The sequence below is a fragment of the Leiobunum rupestre genome, chromosome 2, assembly GCF_980474605.1.
Source record: "Leiobunum rupestre chromosome 2, qqLeiRupe1.1.hap1, whole genome shotgun sequence".
Classification (NCBI taxonomy): domain Eukaryota; kingdom Metazoa; phylum Arthropoda; class Arachnida; order Opiliones; family Sclerosomatidae; genus Leiobunum; species Leiobunum rupestre.
The window spans coordinates 52,031,809-52,053,253 of NC_143385.1; the positions used below are offsets into that span (position 1 = coordinate 52,031,809).

General features: G+C 41.3%; 1 protein-coding gene across 4 annotated transcripts in view; it reads right to left on the reverse strand.

The window, feature by feature from the left end:
* The window catches only part of LOC149958346 (cGMP-inhibited 3',5'-cyclic phosphodiesterase 3A-like), a 250,737-nt gene that overhangs the window by 14,217 nt on the left and 215,075 nt on the right, over positions 1-21,445 (reverse strand). For 3 of the 4 annotated variants that reach the window (XM_090165787.1, XM_090165789.1, XM_090165790.1), the window contains exons 2-10: positions 19,530-19,796; positions 15,035-15,276; positions 12,728-13,046; positions 11,676-12,173; positions 10,485-10,658; positions 8,947-9,058; positions 7,702-7,827; positions 2,406-2,602; positions 811-1,014 (exon numbers count right to left, since the gene is read on the reverse strand). In XM_090165787.1, the coding sequence (XP_090021913.1) occupies positions 811-1,014; positions 2,406-2,602; positions 7,702-7,827; positions 8,947-9,058; positions 10,485-10,658; positions 11,676-12,173; positions 12,728-13,046; positions 15,035-15,276; positions 19,530-19,796 (2,139 nt within the window). The remainder of the gene's footprint in view (positions 1-810; positions 1,015-2,405; positions 2,603-7,701; positions 7,828-8,946; positions 9,059-10,484; positions 10,659-11,675; positions 12,174-12,727; positions 13,047-15,034; positions 15,277-19,529; positions 19,797-21,445) is intronic. The other variant, XM_090165788.1, reaches the window with a different exon arrangement.

The window sequence follows — 21,445 nt, forward strand, 5'->3', positions numbered from 1 at the left end:
CTCGGCCTTTTTTGAAGTCGAGTACTCGAACTCGACCTCGAATAAGTAATTAGAGAATACTCATCCATTACCGAGTACCAAAAAATTGCATAGTCGGGTACCCGATTACTCGAATAAGCTGCTCTCTAAACTCGTCGAGTATTTGTTTTTTCCTATCCTCGTTGCTTCAAAGTTCAAAGAGGGGTTTTTACAACTTTTTGGGGGGCAAATAAACGGTACCTACAAAAATTGTGAAACTGTGGTTCATTTTAATTAAAGGAATATTTTTCTGCTTTTAAAGTTACTTTATACTCCTTTTAAATTTAATTTCCTAATTTCTTGAATAAAACCAGCTGCTAATCAAGTACGCGATGACCCGACTCGAATACTCTAGAACCACAAATCGCATTTAAATTATGTAAATAATATCTTTCAGATTTGTAGCATCACTTACACGTGAGATAATGTTTCTTATGTGAAAAACACATTAAGACGAATTCAAACTCCAGGAAAAATCTTTGAAAAATAGCCCAAAGAAATAACTAGATTGGGCTATTATTGAGTTTCTAGCCCAAAACCTGGCAACTAATCCAGTATATTTGTCTAAAATAGCACAAATATCTTTTTCTTTGGTAGGTTTTTTATTTTTATTAAATTTTATTATTTGCCACTATTTGGCATATTATCCAGTAAAAATATTATTCGCCATGTCGGTTGTTACCACTTTTGACCACATTATTTGACACCTGACATTTACTACTTCGGAACACTGTTCGCGCAGCCCTAAAAATGAAACAATACAAGTAAAGTGAGTAGCAGACGGGAGCTTACTTTGGCGTTGAATTCTGCCAAGATCTCAAAATGCCGCTTTAAGTCAGTGGCCAGAATGCATTCGATGACCAGGAAACGGAATCTCTTGAATTCGGCCTTGTCCAAGTGACACAGCCAGTTGAACTCGGGCCTGGACAGGAAGACGCTCCAGGCAGCGGCGGCGTGGTGGTTCTCCAGCACTGATCGGTCGTTGTACAGGACAGCCTGTTCCCAAACCACATCATATTAGAACGCTGTTTGGAACGCTTAGACCCATAACTAACAACTTTCGAAGAACGGCTAATTTTGGTAACCGAGGCTTAGCTACGAAAATTTAAGTCTATTACTTTGTAAGTGGACGGCACACTCTATGGCGACCCATCGTGCGCGTACTCTGGTGGCAGAGGTTTGAAATACAGTTAGACCCACAACTAAAGGGACGGTACCCTCGATGGCAAACCGTCAAGCGCGTCCTCTGGTGGCAGAGGTTTGAAATACAATTAGACCCGCAACTAAAGGGACGGCACCATCGATGGCAAACCATCGTGCGTGTCCTCTGGTGGCAGAGGTTTGAAATACAGTGAGACCCGCAACTAAAGGGACGGCACCCTCGATGGCAAACCGTCAAGCGCGTCCTCTGGTGGCAGAGGTTTGAAATACAGTTAGACCCACAACTAAAGGGACGGCACCCTCAATGGCAAACCGTCAAGCGCGTCCTCTGGTGGCAGAGGTTTGAAATACAGTTAGACCCGCCACTAATGGGACGGCACCCTCGATGGCAAACCGTCGAGCGCGTCCTCTGGTGGCAGAGGTTTGAAATACAGTGAGACCCGCAACTAAAGGGACGGTACCCTCGATGGCAAACCGTCAAGCGCGTCCTCTGGTGGCAGAGGTTTGAAATACAATTAGACCCGCAACTAAAGGGACGGCACCATCGATGGCAAACCATCGTGCGTGTCCTCTGGTGGCAGAGGTTTGAAATACAGTGAGACCCGCAACTAAAGGGACGGCACCCTCGATGGCAAACCGTCGAGCGCGTCCTCTGGTGGCAGAGGTTTGAAATACAGTGAGACCCGCAACTAAAGGGACGGCACCCTCGATAGCAAACCGTCGAGCGCGTCCTCTGGTGGCAGAGGTTTGAAATACAGTCCGCTTGTTCCGGAGTATTAGGGCTACTCTTTGTACTTCTTCTGGAAAGGAGGTGTAAAGAGAATAAATCGGATTTGTCGTCTGCTAGCCAGAATTTATCTGCTAAAAAGGCCACAGGAACGTTTTTACTCAAACAATTCGCCAGCACAGAATTGGAGTAAAATGACGTAATAGCCTTACTCTTCTTACCCTACTCCGAAATCCATAAAAACTTCCGCGGGTTAACGGTAATAGTTATTGTAGAGAGCTGTTGGCTCGCGTGGCACGAAGAGCTTGCCACCACCCTCCTACGCGTTGTAACCCGGCCACCTGAATTAATGGCTTTAAAAGTAGCTTGATGACTTAAGCCTAAGGTGGTGCCTTGGGTATAAGCCTAGCTGATAATTATTAATATTATTATCCCGGAACAAGCGAAAAGAAAGCACCTTCTTTCATTACCCGGTGTGGTTGTCCCTAGGGTGGATTACCTGGGGAGCGTAAGTGGAGACCAAGAAGGCGTTGGTCCGGCCGGGGTGGTCGTAGTCGTGCATGGCGGCGGCGGTGAAGAGGGCCATGAGCTCCAGAGCGGGGAAGTTGGCGCCCATGATGCCGTAGCTTTCCTCTGCAATAAAGCGGCACCGTCGTTGGAAGGTAGGGCTACTACATGCACCACAGCAATCATCTTCTGCTCCGAATTACAAAATGCCAAGGAGAGAAAATACCACAAACACAAAAACCACAGCTACGTTAGAGCGAGATCGAAGGGTGGGTGGGACACTGGCACGGTTAAACACCACCGGAAGTTCGCAATGCCTCTCTCACCGGATGTTATTCGCTCAAAACGCGGTACCTTCGCAGGGTGCCACCTAGGAGCAACAAACACAACACCCCACACAAGGAGAACGCAACCCGTCAAAAGTCGTGGATTTTCTTGTGTACGTTTTTCATTGGCTAGACGCTTTAGCGCCTGCTGCCGTCGGAAGGAGAAAATTCGGAAATTATCTTCCCCCCCCCGCCCGTAAAACGTTCAGCGTAAAGGCTCGTGACGCTCGTCCAATGAAATTCGTACACAACACTTCGTTAGCGTGTTTAAAGGCTAGCTGCGTTCTCCTTGTGTTTGTTGCTCCTAGATGCCACCGACTTCACAGAAGACGGAACTACCAAATAGTGTCGGGATAAAAACCATCGAGTTGAGAATTATCTAGAGCCCCAGAGCGGATTTTCTCCATAGGCTTTAAGCTGACCATTAGTGGCAACGGGACTGAAAATCAATGAACTTTATTTCCCTTCTACAATGCAATCTCGTCTCGCGCCAGAATGCGCGCGCGTGCGAGCCCACGAGACATTAATGCTCTGTGAAAGGCTGTTTAGTACTGTCAACAGATGGCGCCAGGCGTACTTTGATAAAGTTCCTTGATTTTCAGTCCCGTTGCCACTAATGCTAAGTTTAAAGCCTATGGAGAAAATTAGGTCTGGGGCTCTATATTATTCTCAACTCCATGATAAAAACATGATTTTCAACATAACGAAATAGCACTAGAGAAATCAGTAGCGTACCGAAGGGAGTATGGATGTACGGTTCAAAGACCCCCTAAGGAGTTGGTGGAGTGGTTAGCGGCTTAGCCTCGCAGCAAGAGGAGCCAAGTTCAATCCCAGCTTGTGGCACTGGGTGAAAACTCGGAACAACTCCGTTGAGTTTGCAAATTTTTTCCCCACTGTTTCATGGGGTTTCCACCATAAAAACTGTTAGAGGTTAACGGTAATAGTAACCTGGCCACCTGAATTAATGGCTTTAAAGGTCGCATGATGACTTAGGCCTAAGGTGGTGCCTTGGGTGATTAGCCTAGCTGATTATTACTATTATTAGTGAGTGTAGGGAGCTGTTGGCTCGCGTGGCATGAAGGGCTTTCCACCACCCTCCTACGCATTGCAACCCGGCTTCCTGTTTACGGCTTTAAAAGTCGCTCGATGACTTGCGTCTAAGGTGGTGCCTTGAGTATTAGCCTTTCTGGTTATTATTAGCTAGGTGACACTTTCGTCAGAATTATTTTCAGAATAATAATACAATTTACCAAGGTGTAAAACTATTTAATGAGTGTGTAACTTTGAAGATAAAAACAATAACCCAATTTAAAAAACTGGCAAACGGACATTAATAAGTCAATAATATTATACCTCATAATAATATGGTTCATTATATCTAAGCCTTAATCAACAATACTATTCACAATAATTTCCGTTTTTTTACGTTGTGCGATGCATAAAATATTATAATAGATGTCTGTCTGTGGTATATGGTCTAAGAGTCATTTGTGACTTGGCCTTTTGATATGTAAAATGCAAAACTTATGGGAAGACAAATAAAATTATTATTCTTATTATTATTTATTATAATAATATTAATAAGCTAGGCTAATACCCTTGGCACCACTTAAGGTCTAAGTCATCAAGCGACTTTTAAAGCAGGGTTCGAAAAAACCCGGGTTTTTTCCAAAAAGCCCAACCCAGTGGGTTTTTTAGTGGGTTTTTCGTGGGTTTTTCGTGGGCTTTTCATTTTAGTATACTATTTCCATATTTGTATTACATGATATGTCAAAAAAAAAACCCAAATCAAGAGAAATTAGAAATGTCTTATGTCGAGCCCATAGAAATCTCATAGGTAACTAGAATGCTGCCGATCAGGCTGAGAAATAAGGAATTTTTTTAAACTGGATCTGTGGCCAGTAGAGCCTAGGTAGTTTAATTAAAAAACTGGCCACTGGCCGCTTACCATTTTTAACCTTCAAAATCAGGCTTTCATTTCAGGGATTAATATAGTATTTTTTATTGAACTAAATTCTTGAAGGGAAAAAACTTTGAATTAATTAAGTGGTCACCAGGACCACTAACACCCCAAGCATTTAATTTTTAAACTGGCCCAGCTAATTTTTAAACTGGCGATTGGCCTGTGATAATGCCTTATTTCTCACACTGCTGCCGATTACGGCCGAGCTTGTCACCAGTTCGTTTTGAACCTTCAGCCAATGAGAGGCCGTAGAGTGGTTCCGCCAAGGAGGATAATAATCCTCCTTCGTTCCGCGTAACTATAGCGGGAGCTAGGTGACGTCATTCTCTCTGGTGACATTAAATTCTTGGCAGAACCTCAATTTGAGCTCTGATTGGCTTAGATCTAGCTATCATCTGCCACAGCGTTTGGTCCATTTGCCAGTTACACGGCAGCATTCTAGTTACCTATGAGATTTCTATAGTCGAGCACTGCTAAAAAAGATTGTAGGGACTAGATATCGTCTGCTAGGTAGACTGCTTCACTTTTTTGTGTCAGATAAAGCCATTGAATTGGGAATAATACTGCTAGAATTACAATTACGATTTCGGTTGTCATGGTTACGCGGGACCTGTTCTGATAAGGCTATACGAAATTCATCTTTATAATTAGGCGGTAGCGCCATCTATATTTTGTAAAATTAAATGGCTAAAAATAAAAAATTATTAGCTAACTCATCGTAACTTGAGTTAAAAAGGATCGTGTTAACAGAATAAAATTATTTTTAAACAACTTCAAAGGTTTGTTTGTTACGAGAAATTATACAATTCAATTTCGCATCAAATTCGCGAAAATATTCAATTGCATTATAGTTTCCACCACTAGAGACAGATGCCGCCACGGTAGAACGATAAAGTTGAATAAGTCTCCTTATTGAACGAAATTGGTCCCACGCCAGCTAGATTTAGTTGTAGGCCTACCTCTATTTATTCCCAACTCAATGGATAAAGCTGAAAAGCTTGTAAAAGTGTACAGATACTGCAAAGGCAGCACAGCTGAACCAAAGGACTGGTAGAAATCTCAAGTTATAAGTCTCAAGTCTCAACTATTAAGTTAACAAGCCGGTTAACTTTGTAAATTACTTTGTAAATATATATATAAAAAATGCCTTTTCATTAAAATATGACATTTTAAAGTGGGTTTTTCTCAGGTGGGTTTTATAGTGGGTTTTTTGGGGTAGGTGGGTCCAAAAAACCCACTGGGTTTTTTGGGTCGGGTTTTTTGTTTTCGAACCCTGTTTTAAAGCCATTAATTCAGGTGGCCGGGTTGCAATGCGTAGGAGGGTGGTGGAAAGCCCTTCGAACCAACAGCTCCCTACACTCACTATTACCGTTAGCCTCTACAAGTTTTTTATGGAATGGGAAACCGAAGAAAAACCACTTGAACCAGTGGCGAGAGAACTTGCAAAATCAACGCGGGAGGGGTAACTGCCGAGTTTACACCCAGTGCCACAAGCGGGATCGAACCCGGCTCCTCTTGCTGCGAGTCGAAAGTGCTAATCCCTCCACCACCCCACGGAAGAAGGTTAAGGGGTGACACTATTGAGTTACCGCACCGGGTGTGACCAGGAGACTACCCGAGGTGTAACACACCGATTTTGATCAAACTCGGATGTTTGGTAGACCTTCATGTAACTTGAAAAACCCTGAAGGGAAATGTCTCCATAGGCAACCGTTTTGCCATGGCAACCAAAAATGGTTTTAACAACACAAAATGGAAATTTTCCTACTGAATATAACATGGGAATCTGACCAATTTTAAAAATTTTAATCAAATTCGAACTTTTTCATTATTTTTATATTTTCTATTTTTAGCATTTCCAAAAAATTTATTTTTCACATGGGGCCACCCTTAAAATTGATCAGATTCCCATGTTATTTTCAATGGGAAAATTTCCATTTTGTGTTGTCAAAAACATTTTTGGTTGCCATGGCAAAACGGTTGCCTATGGAGACATTTCCCTTCAGGGTTTTTCAAGTTACATGAAGGTCTACCAAACCCCCGAGTTTGATCAAAATCAGTGTGTTACACCTCGGGTAGTCTCCTTGTGAGTGTAAGCGTGCGAAGGCACACGTTTTATTTTTACGGATACAACCTATAATTCAGTTAGAGCCGTAAGGTACTTGTGAATATAGGTTTGGTGATTTTAACGCGAAAGGTTATATCAGAAGAGCCTCAGTAAATTAGCCATAGAATTAATACTTAAATCAAATGAAATTTAAACAAATTTATCCTTGGTGGATGCTGCTATGTTCGAGTTCCAAACGGAGGTCGTGGGCATCGACACTCTGAGAAACCCTGGAGACGTAGACCTCGACTGACCAGATTCTGCCCCTTCCCCAAGCTGTAGGGCCCCGGGAGACTATTCCGGGCCCCATGACAGCTATTATTACCAAAGGTAACAATGTTTTGGTGAAGAACCTTAGAGGAATATTTATAAACGTGGATTGAGCGGATCCGCGACACCAATCGGTGATATTCCGTACGGGCCCCGGGAGACAATTCAGGGCCCCCATGGCAGTCATTATCCGCGCCATTATCACCAAAGGTAACAATGTTTTGGTGATGAACCTTAGAGAAATAAACTTGGATTGAGCGGATCCGGGACTCCAATCCATAGTATTCCGTACGGGCCCCGGGAAACTATTTCGGGCCCCATGACAGCTATTACTAAACGTATACATTTTTAGGGAGAGAAGCCCTAGAGAAGCGACGCTCGATTGACCGTGGTGTAAGGGCCCCTAGAATATTTTAACTGTATCTAACTGAAGAACGTGTTTAACCGTGCAGGTTCCCAGTGATATGAATATGGAATCATGCTGGGGTAGATTTATGGTCGTGTGTGTGCGAGAGAAGTGGCTTCGTTTGGAGGGCGCTACTACTAGCGAGTCCAATCTCAAAATGGGACATGCCACGAGACACTGGGACTGGGCGAAGGGACCGGATGGGGGCCTACTTACCCGTCATGGTCTTGTGGAGAGGAGAGTCCGTCGAATCCGTCGGCATTTGCGTGAATCCGGGAATGGGCTGAGACGTTAAGTAGTAGACGCCGTGCAGCACGTCGGCGGCGTGCATTCTGTTGTGATCTGAGAGAAAAATCAAATCGAAATTACCCTCAAAAACCAAATCGAAATTACCCTCAAAAACCAAATCGAAATTACCCTCAAAAACCAAATCGAAATTACCCTCAAAAACCAAATCGAAATTACCCTCAAAAACCAAATCGAAATTACCCTCAAAAACCAAATCGAAATTACCGTCAAAATCAAATCGAAATTACCCTCAAAATCAAATCGAAATTACCCTCAAAATCAAATCGAAATTACCCTCAAAAATCAAATTGAAATTACCCTAAAAATCAAATTACCCTAAAAAATCAAAATGAAATTACCCTAAAAAATCAAATTGAAATTACCCTAAAAAATCAAATCGAAATTACCCTCAGAAATCAAATCGAAATTACCCTCAAAAATCAAAGGCGGATACTTCAAGGTACCTTCAATTTCACGCATTAACTCTCACAGTAGCCTAATATCGCCGTTACCCTCATAACGAGCTCCGAACATGATTACCCATCGTATCAACTACAAAACGTCGTTACCCTCATAACGAGCTCCAAACGTCGTTACAAATAATAACCTCAACACACGCTTACCCTCATAAGAGCGTTAAATGATCGTTACCCCTGACAGCAGCCTCAAATAGTCGTTGTCCTCAAAGCCATTTCAAATCATCGTTACCATTATAACAGCGTTAAATTATCGTTACCCCTCACAGCAGTCTCAGATACTCGTTATCATCAAAGCAGTCTCAAATCATCGTTACCATTATAACAGCGTAAAATTATCGTTACCCCCCCACAGCAGCCTCAAATAGGCGTTGTCCTCAAAGCAGACCCAAATCATCCTTACCCTCATAACAGCGTAAAGTTATCGTTACCCCCCACAGCAGCCTCAAATAGGCGTCCTCAAAGCAGTCCCAAATCATCGTTACCATTATAACAGCGTTAAATTATCGTTATCATCAAAGCAGTCTCAAATCATCGTTACTCTCGTAAAAACCTCCAATTATCTTTACTCTCCCAGTAGCCTTAAATGATCATTACCCCCATAACATCGTTAAAAATTCGTCGTCGGTTCAACAGCAATATTATGTTATAAGAATGCTTAAATTACAAATACTAAAATAATTGTGGTAAAACTTACACGGCTTATCCCTGTAACCTATTTCTAACGCGTGGAAGTAGTTGAGGAATTCTTGCAATGGAATTTTGAATGACTCGAATAGTCCCACTTCTCGAAAGACTCTGTAGCACATCTGCAAAGAGAGAAGTCATTTACTGCCTACAATCGCGACGCCAGAGTTTCGCGACAAAATGTGGACGCCGCCATTTTGTACCAACCATGATTACTTGTAAATAAATAGTATAAATTGTATATTTCGTATATAGACGAGGGGCAGGTCACTTCCATTTTGGGTGCGTCTTAATCATAGTAAAATGATTAAATCAGGGTAACCATGATTAAATCAGGGTAACCAGGATTAAATCAGGGTAACCAGGATTAAATCAGGGTAACCATGATTAAATCAGGGTAACCATGATTAAATCAGGGTAACCAGGATTAAATCAGGGTAACCATGATTAAATCAGGGTAACCATGATTAAATAAGGGTAACCAGGATTAAATCAGGGTAACCAGGATTAAATCAGGGTAACCATGATTAAATCAGGGTAACCAGGATTAAATCAGGGTAACCAGGATTAAATCAGGGTAACCATGATTAAATCAGGGTAACCATGATTAAATCAGGGTAACCATGATTAAATAAGGGTAACCAGGATTAAATCAGGGTAACCATGATTAAATCAGGGTAACCATGATTAAATAAGGGTAACCAGGATTAAATAAGGGTAACCAGGATTAAATCAGGGTAACCAGGATTAAATCAGGGTAACCAGGATTAAATCAGGGTAATCAAGATTAAAAAATCTAATCACGATTTAATCATTTTAATCACAATTTAATCATTTAATCAGATTTAATCATTTTAATCATTTTAATCAAGATTTAATCAATATAATCGGTCGAATCGAGAATTTTTTTTAGCATCGAGAATTTATCATTAAAATCAAAACTAAAGTACGATTTAATCATATTAATCACGATATAATTTTTAATCAGGATTTAATAATTTTAATCAGATTTAATCATTTAATCATGATTAAATCAGATTTAAATATTCTATTCATGATTAAACGTGACTTAATCAACTTAATCGTGATTAAATTGAATTTAATCAAAATAATCACGATTAAATCGGATTTAATCTTTTGAGGGGTGCGTCGTTAATCAAGGAAGTGACCTGCCCCTCGTATATAGATAAGGTGACCTACGTTTTTAAAAAATAGAAAAGTATCTATTTTACAATTTAACATTTATTTAAATAAATGTTTAATTGTACAATAATGGTTTTTCTATTTATTAAGTTGATTATGTACAAGATTGTCCTTTAACATAGTTAGTGACCTACGTTTACAAAAGTATTTATCAAAATATAACAAATATATCAATGAAATATTAATACGAAATTGAAATATCGTTATTAAAATGACTGTAGTAACATTTTCCAAAATCACCACTACAATCACTGCTTAGTGAACGGCCAAGGCGGAAATAGCGGCGCATACGTTTTGGCGTGAAACTTAGTCTGTATGAGGTAGTTGGTAGGTGTAACTGGGTACCTGACTGAGAATCCTATCGCCGGACCTGTCGCTGAGGTCGAAAATGGGGTAGTCCCAATCGTTAATTCGGTTGAGCAGTGGATCTACGGCTAACGTCTCCGGGTTGTAGTGAAGGCCGTCCACCATGAACCCCGGGCCTTCGTACGCTACTATGGAAGAGGCTATCACTTCACCCTGCAAACGAACAACGACGGCCTTATTCACCATGAAGACTCAATTCACACAACCACGGTGTCTTCGAACTTTGTTAAAGGGGAACGGCCAAGCTTTAACCAATTAGATAGCCCAATAGCCTATTAAAAACTAAAATTTATGCCGAAAACCGCGTAAAAAAATATTGAGTGGTTAATTTTTAATAAAATTAAGAAATTTCGGGAAATCGAAAAGCGCGCGTCCGCTGCGACACCTGGTGAGACGGAAAAACAACGTAAAAGCGCGCGCTGCTGAAGACGCGAAAAATATGTTTCGCACGCGTGGCGCGTTCCAGTTATAAGAGACTTAAGCCTAAATTGCGCGATTTTAAAAGTTAGGATAGTTCGCGAATCGCTCATACGGTGTAGGGGGCGCTGGCGGCAGCCCCTAAGATGGCGGCGAAAATTCAAACCCAAACACCTGGCGTTATTTTTCGTTTCAAGACAAAAAAAGGTACGTGTTAGTATATTGAACGTCTTGTTAATCTTTTGATACGGGAATAAGGCCATATTTGGAAAAGCTTGGCCATTCCCCTTTAAATCGAACTAGATGCTTCGAATTCGTCCGCTTGATGGTTTAAAAAAAAACTTGTTAAGTTACCATAAGTCTATAATATTATTCTATAAGTTAATCACTTTAGGGAATATTTTACTGAGAGCTAGTAACGGAGTGTCTTGTGAATAGCTCTCAGTAAAACTTGCGCGTGTGAAGAATTGGAAGTGCCACACTTATGTTGACAAATATTATCTAAACATCAAGGATTTCACGCGAACGTTTTATCTTCATATCTAAAATTGTACACGACCGTTTTATCAATATAAGAAGGGGTTCACGCGAACGTTTTTCCAAAATATTTAGGATTGTACACGAAAGTTTTATTCATATATCAAGGATTTAACGCGAATGTTTTGTATCTAAGGATGTCCCTCCGATAACTTTTAACATCGCTTAACTTCGACGACACTATCAGGTGCTTATAGTAAAGACAGTAGCGCTGACCTGATTATAAATGTCCCGGTAGGCGTCGCTCTTGTCGTCCAGCTTGGGCTCCCGTCCCTCCTGGATGGTGGCGGTCTCGTTGAGCGAAGCACTGGCGAGAGCGGAAGCGTCTTTGGCACTAGTCACGGCACCGTTGCTGCCCAGCCGGGTGCGCGCCCCGCACAGACTGCAGCGCGTCCCGGCGATCATCTCCCCCGTCAAGGGCCCCGTACGCCCGCCCACGGTCTGCACGCCCATCGACTTGGGGCCCGAGGCCGTCACCCGGTGCGGCCGCCCGATGTCCGAGGGCGCCTCCTCGCCCGTCGCGCCCGCGTCGTTGTTGTCGCTCCCGCTGGGAGAGTCGTTGCTGCTCTCGTAGTCCGAGGTGATGTTTAGCCGCCGGATGGACGACAGCGGCGGAGGCGGAGGCAGCGGGTGCAGAGGGTCCCCGTCCCGAGACTCGTCCTCCGTCGTCTCCGCGTCGCCGTCGCCGCCGTCTTCTTCGTGGCTCGCCGAAGACTGACAAAAATAGGAATCATCGTTCATGGTTGCGAAAAACATACCTCATAGAACATACCACCCAAACTGAAGATACCTCATAGAAAATGCCACCCAAACTGAAATACGTCATAGACCATACCACCCAAACTGAAGATACCTCAAAGACCAAACAACCCGAGCTGAAGATACCTCCTAAAACAAACCACCCAAACTGAAGATAGCCGAATGAACAAACCACCCAAACTGAAGATAACTCAAAGACCTAACCACCCAAACTGAAGATACCCGAATAAACAAACCACCCAAACTGAAGATACCCGAATAAACAAACCACCCAAACTGAAGATAACTCAAAGACCTAACCACCCAAACTGAAGATACCCGAATAAACAAACCACCCAAACTGAAGATACCCGAATAAACAAACCACCCAAACTGAAGATACCCGAATAAACAAACCACCCAAACTGAAGTGAGCTCCAAGACCTCACCACTCGAGCTGAAGAGACCAAACCCTCAAAACCCAAAAAGCCATTTCAGAATGGAATCGTAGGGGCGTGTGGTGTCCTTACCGGGACAAGGGCAGTGGAATGTTCGTTCCCGTTGATTTTGGCTCGTTGCGCCTTCTCGTGCATGACGTGAAGGGCCTCGACGTCGGAGGAGGTGAGCGGGTGCAGGCTGCACACCGTCTTGCGCTCCCGGCTCGACTTCCGGTGCACGGCGCCGGAGGGGATGGCCGTGGTGGAGTACGAGCGCCGCTCCTTGTTCGAGTGCTCGTTGACGTTGTAGCAGTTGGACTGGTAATGGTAATGATGAGTATGCTGATTGTTGTTGTTGTTATTATTGTTGTTGTTTATGTTGTTGTTGTTGATGGTGTTCGCTGGGATGTGACTGCGGAGAGAAAAACGACTTATTTACACTTGAAAAATGAGTGTAGAGATGGAGCTAGTGAAGTCATCGTGTTAAGCCCCCTTCTCACATTCGCTTAGAATACATCGCTTCAATTTTATCATTATTGTGGCACCTAGGAGCAACAAGCACAACACCCCACACAAGGAGAACGCAACCCTATAAAAGTCGTGGATTTTCTTGTGTACAGTTTTCATTGGTTTGACGCTTTAGCGCCTGCTGCTGTCGGAAGGGGAAAATTCGGAAATTGTCTTCCCCCGCGCCCGTACACAACCCTTCGTTAGCGTGTTTAAAGGCTAACTGCGTTCTCCTTGTATTTGTTGCTCCTAGGTGGCACCATCAACGACAGTTTCTGCTATTTAAGATGAGCAGAAACGAAGGAAAACGAAATGAAATACGAAGCGTTTCTCTTTTTCGAAAGTAGATGGAGCGACAGACTTCGTTAATTACCGACGCAGTGTATGGAAACTAGGGTATGGTAGCAGTAGGCAGTGAGTTAATTAAAGAGAGTATGAACTTCACCAATTTTACATTTCTGCAAGCAGGTTTAGCAGAAGCTAGGGATTATTTGCGCTAGTTACGTTAAAAAAAAGCCAACTTTATATTTATTTAATATTTCCTTTATTATCTAAGTTGAAAACCAGCAATAAAATAAATTTTAGTGTTGTAAGTCGGTAAATTTTCCTGAAAATGACCGAGGCCTTTTTTCCGAAAAAAAAATAAAAAAAGTTTCCATTCCAGGATTAGTCTAATATATTGTTTGCAAATTTAAAAAAAAAGGAATTTTTTCGAATCTAAAAGTAAAACTAACCCTCCAGACTAGCTTTAAACTGATTAACAACGTAACACTATTAATGTTTGTAGTATGTTTACTGATATTAGACTTTTTATATCGATAAAAAGTGAAAAAAAATTTAAAACCCTTAAACAGTAATTTGTTTCAATTTTTTTATTTTTCCGATTTGCGGAAATTTTCTGGAAATTTTCCGCATTTTATTTTTCCGGAAAATTAACAACACTAGAAATTTTAGTAAACAACGGTAGAAAATACGTCTTTAAAATCTATTTCTATCGATCAAAGCCCTAAAAAACATAGCATTTTGTGGATAAAGGTAGGTTTTAACTGGAATTAAAAGTACACACCGGCGTTTGAATTTGACCAGTTTCACGCGATTGTTATCAGAATATGATTGGTCGTATCTGTGACCACGTGCTAAATCCGGACCGATTTTTTTCTAACGCCGGTGTGGCCCTTTAAAAACACTGCGAGCGTCAACTTTTTAAATCTTGAAACTGAGGGGTCCGACATTTTAAAATTTTGCGTACGGGATTTTGAGATTTTGGATATGATTTCGCTCAGGTTTCCGTTTTTTCTGTTAATTTCAAGATTTATAATATAATTTTAAACCGGAGACCTGGAGACTTTAGGCCTCTAGTCACGATCATAAAACGGCGGCTCCGGCCTCTCTAGTCGGGATGGAGACTGGATGATTCGATTCGCGATGGATACCGGAGACTTGGAGACCTCGAGTCGCCATGGAGACTGGAGATTGGAGGACTCTAGTAGGGATGGAGACTGGATGATTGGATTAACGATGGAAACCGGAGACCTCGAGTCACCATGGAGACTGGACATTGGAGGCCTCTAGTCACGATCATAGAACCGCTGCTCCGGCCTCCAGTCTCCGAGACCAGGAACCGGCGATTTCTACGGGGACAAGAGGCCTCTAGTCGGGATGGAGACTGGAGGACCGGAGACTAGAGACCAAAAGTGTTGCCGACCTATGGTACCAGATTTGTACGAATGTCAGACCCCTCGCTTGAAACGTTATGTCTTGAGTCGACGCATGACGTCGTGGAGTTTTAAAAATTAAAAATAGCTACTTCACACTCTCCTTAACCGGAAGCGTCATTATCAATATGGCGTCGTTTCCGGTGAACAAAGCGAGGGTAGGTGGGGCGATGCTTACTTGGGGGAGGGCGTCCGGTTGTTGGGGGCGGGCAGAGCGGGGTGCGCCGAGGCACCAGGCGAGACGGAAGTGTTGGCGTGGCCCCGTTCGGTGCCGCCCTCCGAAGAGTGCCGGAAGCTGGTACTCCTCTTGCGGATCGGTTCCGGCTCCAGCGTCGGCATACCCGTAGCGGAAGTAGTTGTGGTCCAGGTACTGGTGCTCATGCGCCGTAGTAAACTAGGCGGTAGGTTGCGACGCAAGCGCTGTCATCAACAAACAAACAAACAATCAGTTATAAACAAATATTTATAATAAGATGGCGAGCAACAACTTTTTAATTGGAACTAAATCAGTAAACCCAGCGGATCTCGAGATATTTTTGAATGACCTTGAAGACATGGTTCAAGGTCATTCAATTTTACACTACCAAAAGTGACATAAGGCCCAAAAGTGTGTCAACTATACCTTTGCGCCCGTTAAAATATTTACTGAGAGATAGTCCCACAATAGACCACATAACCTACAAGTCGGAATAGTACCAGCAACTTTATATTTAGTCTGTAGTCTGGCGCGATTTTATCTCAGATTTATTCTCCCGTAGACATACATTCTAAAACGCCTCACTCGGCGGCGCTGAAGTGGAGAAAATTTTAAATTTTTACTTCGCGACAAGCTCCCATTAAACATTATACCGTACTGACACACATTTGGGTCTTATGTCACTTTTGATACTACTAAATGTCCCCCTGCACGAGGAATGTTCCATGGAAATTTGAAATATTTCAAAAAAACTGTTTTTCATTTATTTATCATTTTTCGTTTTTTAGTGGACACCTCAACACTAAATATTCAGATTTAATTCCCATTTAATATAATCCCAATTTTATTAATAGTTAATGTAATTCTAACTTTTTATACCTACAGAATTTTCTCCAAAACAACTTTTACTTTCCATTTCTTGAAATGCTCGTTTAAAGGGAATATAACCTCAGGTATTTGGTGTGGAACACCAACGTTTGCAGCTGTGGCCGCTCTTGCCTTTGGCTTAAAAATGTTTGGCGCCACTGTACAGATAAATTTTAAAAATTGAAGGGGTCTTCCATAAAGATTGCTTTACAGGTTATATTCCCTTTAAAAGCATCTGTCCCTTTTTTCAGTTGACGGTTTTTTGACTTTTTCACATCAAACGCTCGGAGAGTATCGCGTCCTGCTAACTCGCAGGGTCGCTCTTAAATTGGTTCAGAGGGTCTAATGGCCATAACTCACTATTGCCACTTTTGACCTTGTTGAAGCTTCACTTCGTAAGGACCTACTCTCATATCCCAAAATAGTTTTAATTTACAACTCCTTTTCTTTAACATAATTTCGTTTTAAAGATAAGAAATGCCAGTAATGGCCTATTTTTCTAATTTCTAAGAAGGAATACTTTCGGTTAACGGTATTAGCAAGAACGTATATATGTTCTTGGTAATAGTGATTGTAGGGAGCTGTTGGCTCGCGGGGCTTGCCACCACCCTCCTACGCATCGTAACCCGGTCATCTGAATTAATGGCTTTAAAAGTTCCTTGATGGCTTAGGCCTCAGGTGGTGCCAAGGGTATTAGCCTATAGCTGATTATTATTATTATTATTATTATTTCAGGGGCGGATTAGCACTTTTGGAGCCCCTAGCCACAGACAAATTTGGGCATGACCTTGACGGGTCAGTCAGTTAAATAGGGGCGAGCCAAAAAAACTTGCACTGTGGTGCTTTATCATAATTTTGGCGCCCCTAGAAAAATACCGCCCTAGGCACGTGCCTACTCTGTCTAATGGTTAATACGCCCCTGAATTAATGGTTTCAAAAGTCGCTTGATGACTTAGGCCTAAGCTGGTTTTTTTTTCTATTGTTAATTGTATTTTACTCTTTGGAGTTTCGTTATCTTTAACCCAAGAGTTTAGATAATTTATGACTGTGTTATTGAAGTTTTATGCAAAAGTGCGTGGTTGTTAATCTTGGACGCAAATGGGGGGGTCACCAATAACTGGTGCCTCTGTGTCATAAAAATTAGGTCTGAAAATGACCGAGGCCTTTTTTTCCGGAAACTTTTCCGTATTTTTCCGAAACAAATAAAAAAAGTTTTAATTCCAGGATTAGATAATATTGTTTGTAAATTTAAATATAGCAGCATTTTCGTATCATTTTTTTGAATCTAAAAGTAAAACTAACCCTCCAGACTAGCTTTAAACTGATTAACAATGTAACACTATTAATTAATGTTTTGTAGTATGTTTACTAATATTAGACATTTTATATCAATAAAAAGTTAAAAACATTAAAAACCTTTAAAAAGTAATTTAGGTTTAAATTTTTGATTTTTACGATTTGCTAAAAAATTTGCTCGGAGCTCGAACTCAAAAAAACTTGCTCACTGAATCCACCATCAGCGATGCCTCGAAGACTTAAGCTAAAAGTTCGGATAACTTGTGCGCGGATCCATAAACTTTATTAAAGTTATATCCAAAAGAGATCCTAATGCAAACATTTGTTGTCGCGTTCGGAGACCACTTCAATTTTATTTTTCGCCATCCAACAATCTGGACTCTTGACTGGAAATTCGCTTAACATTAAATTAATCCGCGCCTTCTGGCGGTAGCTTCTATTTTTAAAAACTAATTCGGTTTACGGCACCTTAACTCTTCTGGTTTTACATCTCTTAAATAAATTATTTTGAAATTCTCAATTGTACTCTTCTTATTTGGTATCAAATCAAAGCTTAGACTGCCACTAGACACCTAGTCTAGTTAACACCATTGAGTTGGGAATATTAATCTAGAGATCCAATCAAATCTGCTCCCCGCGAAACAAGTTTTTGAAAATTACGAATGTGCCGTCTCCTCTAAAATGACGAGAAAACGTTATCATATGACCCGTGGCGCCATCCATTATTTTTGGAAAAAAAATATTTTTGCCGGAAAACGCGTCTTATTTGAACGAACCATTGAGCGATAGACGGCGCCACGGGTAGAATGATAAAGTTTTCTCGTCATTTGGGAGCAGACGGCAGTATTCTAATTTTTAAAAAACTTGTTTCGCGAAATACTGAAATCCGACGTTTTGATTGGACCTCTAGATTAATATTCCCAACTCAATGGTTAACACCAAAAGTGAAGTTAAGTTAAGTTACCCGCGACTAGTTAAATATTTCACTCAATGATATAGGACATTTCAAAAAAATGACAGGAGAATAAAGTATCCAGTTCTAGTATTTTACTGGACATCCATGTCAGTGGTAATGTGAGATAATATTTCAGTTTTTCACAAAAGAACCATTAAAACACCTTAAAGATATATAGCAGACGAATTAAAACTCAGACAAAATCGTTGAAAAATAGCCCAAAAGAAATAACTAGATTGGGCTATAATTGAGTTTCTAGCCCAAAACCTGGCAACTAATCCAGTATATTTGTCTAAAATAGCACAAATATCTTTTTCTTTGGTATCTTTTTTACTTTTATTTTAAAACCAGCTGCTAATCAAGTACGCGATGACCCGACTCGAATACTCGAGAACCACAAATCGCATTTAAATTATGTAAATAATATCTTTCAGATTTGTAGCATCAGTTACACGTGAGATAATGTTTCTTATGTGAAAAACTGAAACATTAAAAACACCTTAAGACATATAGCAGACGAATTCAAACTCCAGGAAAAATCTTTGAAAAATAGCCCAAAGAAATAACTAGATTGGGCTATTATTGAGTTTCTAGCCCAAAACCTGGCAACTAATCCAGTATAGTTGTCTAAAATAGCACAAATAACTTTTTCTTTGGTATCTTTTTTACTTTTATTAAAATTTATTATTTGCCACTATTTGCCATATTAGCCAGTAAAAGCATTATTCGCCATGTTGGTATTTACCACTTTTGGCCACGTTATTATTATAATTATTTCTTTATTTGTCCAAAAAATAAATTTAAATTAGTTTTTTAACTTAAATCTTAATTGGGTTTATCTTACGGACAAAATTTCCCCCTAGTTAAGCAGTGGTTGCGTTTAGGGGGCTAATTTACATAGATAATTATTCAACATTTTTAATACAGTTATTAATTATATTTAAGACGTCACTCTGTGACTCTTCGAATTTCAAGTTAGGTTTATAAAAAAACTTTAGCTTTAAAAGAATTCATCCACAACGCTGATTTTACCTCAGTATTTAACTCATTGAATAGTTTTGAAATACTAAACGTACTAAAGATAAGTTCGCAGTAGGAATATACACTCTTTTTCGCGCCTTTATTTGACCCCTCTTACTTGCCTCCCGCTCGTCGGCCACTGCCTCTGCCCTCAGCGGGGAGTCTAGCATCAACTCTTTGGGTGTTCGTAATGGAGGATGCGACTGAAAGGTGTAAAACTAAACATGGACGCGCCCAGGAACATACCGCGAAAAAGAGTGTATAGACATTTTGATTTGATGCAAAGCGGGTTTTATAATTAAAATTATTTTGGGAACACTGTGTCGCTGGCTACGATACCTTTGGTAGGGCCGATGGTCGTTCTCCGGTGTAGGGGATCTCCTCGGTGTCGGAGCCGGAGTTGAAGTCGGCCAGAGAGACGGCGACACTGGCGCCACCCGCCCGGGAGCGGGGGTGGCCTCCCGCGTGGTTCGGGGGCGACAGCAGACTGGCCAGGGCGCGCAGGCCCGTCAGCACGTGAGGGGGCAGACTGGGGTCAGCCAACATGTCGGTCACCAGGCCGTGGGCTTCGGACAAGAGGGCAACATCAACTGTTGAGCTAGAACTCTGCAAAAACAAAGGACTATTATTAGCGTACCATTCCAAAAACCTTAGCTTACCCACTACTGGTACTGGTTACCAATTAAATATTTGTTTAAAATTGAAGATTAAAACAACGAAATTTCCTCGCGTACAAGCGTTAAAATGTTTATTAATAACTCGACCTTCGTGGTGAAACCCGATTTAGAATTTGTAATGATAAAAATACCAAAATTACAGCTCGACGAATTTGTATTTAAATCATTACAAATTGTAAGGCCAAGTTTTTAATAACTCTCAACGAATTATCTGAAAAATTATTTTCGTTGAGACCGGAGCTAACGTGGCGTAGGATCTTGTTGGACTCTTTTTAGGCTTGTTGTAAATTTTGTATAATATCTTCTGCTGCGGCGTCTGCAGCTAGCCTTACTCCGTGCTGTGACGTCACGTTACAGCCGATGACTTCATTGCTCAACGGACGGGCAACGTGACGTCAAAATATACAATTTCGTTGTATTAGTCTTCAATAAGCGATTAAATAAAACATCAAGGAAATCACCCAGAAGTAATATTTCCGAGAGCCAGGACCCGCGAGGTATGGTTTATATAATGCTTGTTGAAATTATGGAAACTTTTCACCCGTAAACCGAACGTCGTGTTTTTGCTAAGCCTTAATCATAGATATAAGCAATGTATATAAAGGTCTAGATAAATTTCGGGGCGTCTAAGCCTAACATAAAATACGGAATTGACACCTAGCAGACACCGAGGAAGGCACGTGACCAAGAGCGCGAGCTCTCTTAGCATTTTAATACGAAGTGCTTGACCTTTCCGCAGGCCGTAGTCTTTAGACACCATCTGTTGGTGACTTTTAGTATAATTTTTAAGCCGGAGACAATGGCTCTCGCGACGATAGCACGAGCGTTCTTACCAATAGATAGCGCCTTGTAAGGATAGCCTGCAGAAATTACGCGTTTCTGCTAGCTGTCACCTCCGTATTCACTCCCTTTGAAATATTCTATCTAGACCTTTATATACGTTTCCTATATCTATGGCCTTAATATTTAAAAAGTAACTTGCAGGTCCTGGTTCTCGGAAATATTACTTTTTGGAGGTTCATTTAGTGAAGGGTATATTTTAAACAAATATTTTGCGCAAGAATAACGCTAATTTACTAACAAATAAAATATTAGAAATAACTAGTTATAGTGAGCCCGTTCCCGTAGTAATCTTTGCTCTTTCAAATCTTGCACAGGCGATTGTTTGCCAATCCATCGTATTCACCCCCCCCCCCCCCCCCCCGATTTAACAGGGTAAGGGAGTTTCTTTTAGATGACACGATTGTCTGGGAGCAAACTGTATCACACGCGAGGGGGCGTCAGCCTTCTCGTCTTTGGATAAGATGGTATTCCCCCGATTTCACACGGGAAGGCCGTTTTTACACACAATCCTGATGGAGTTGTGTGTATTGGGCCCACGTACAGTGTAGCCAATGCCGCCGTATTCCACATAACTCTCCAAGAATTAGGCTCAGATGGTCCTGGGCATTGAGTTGGGAATATTAATCTATAGATCCAATGAAATCTGCTCCCCGCGAAACAAGTTTTTGAAAATTACGAATGTGCCGTCTCCTCTAAAATGACGAGAAAACGTTATCATTTGACCCGTGGCGCCAT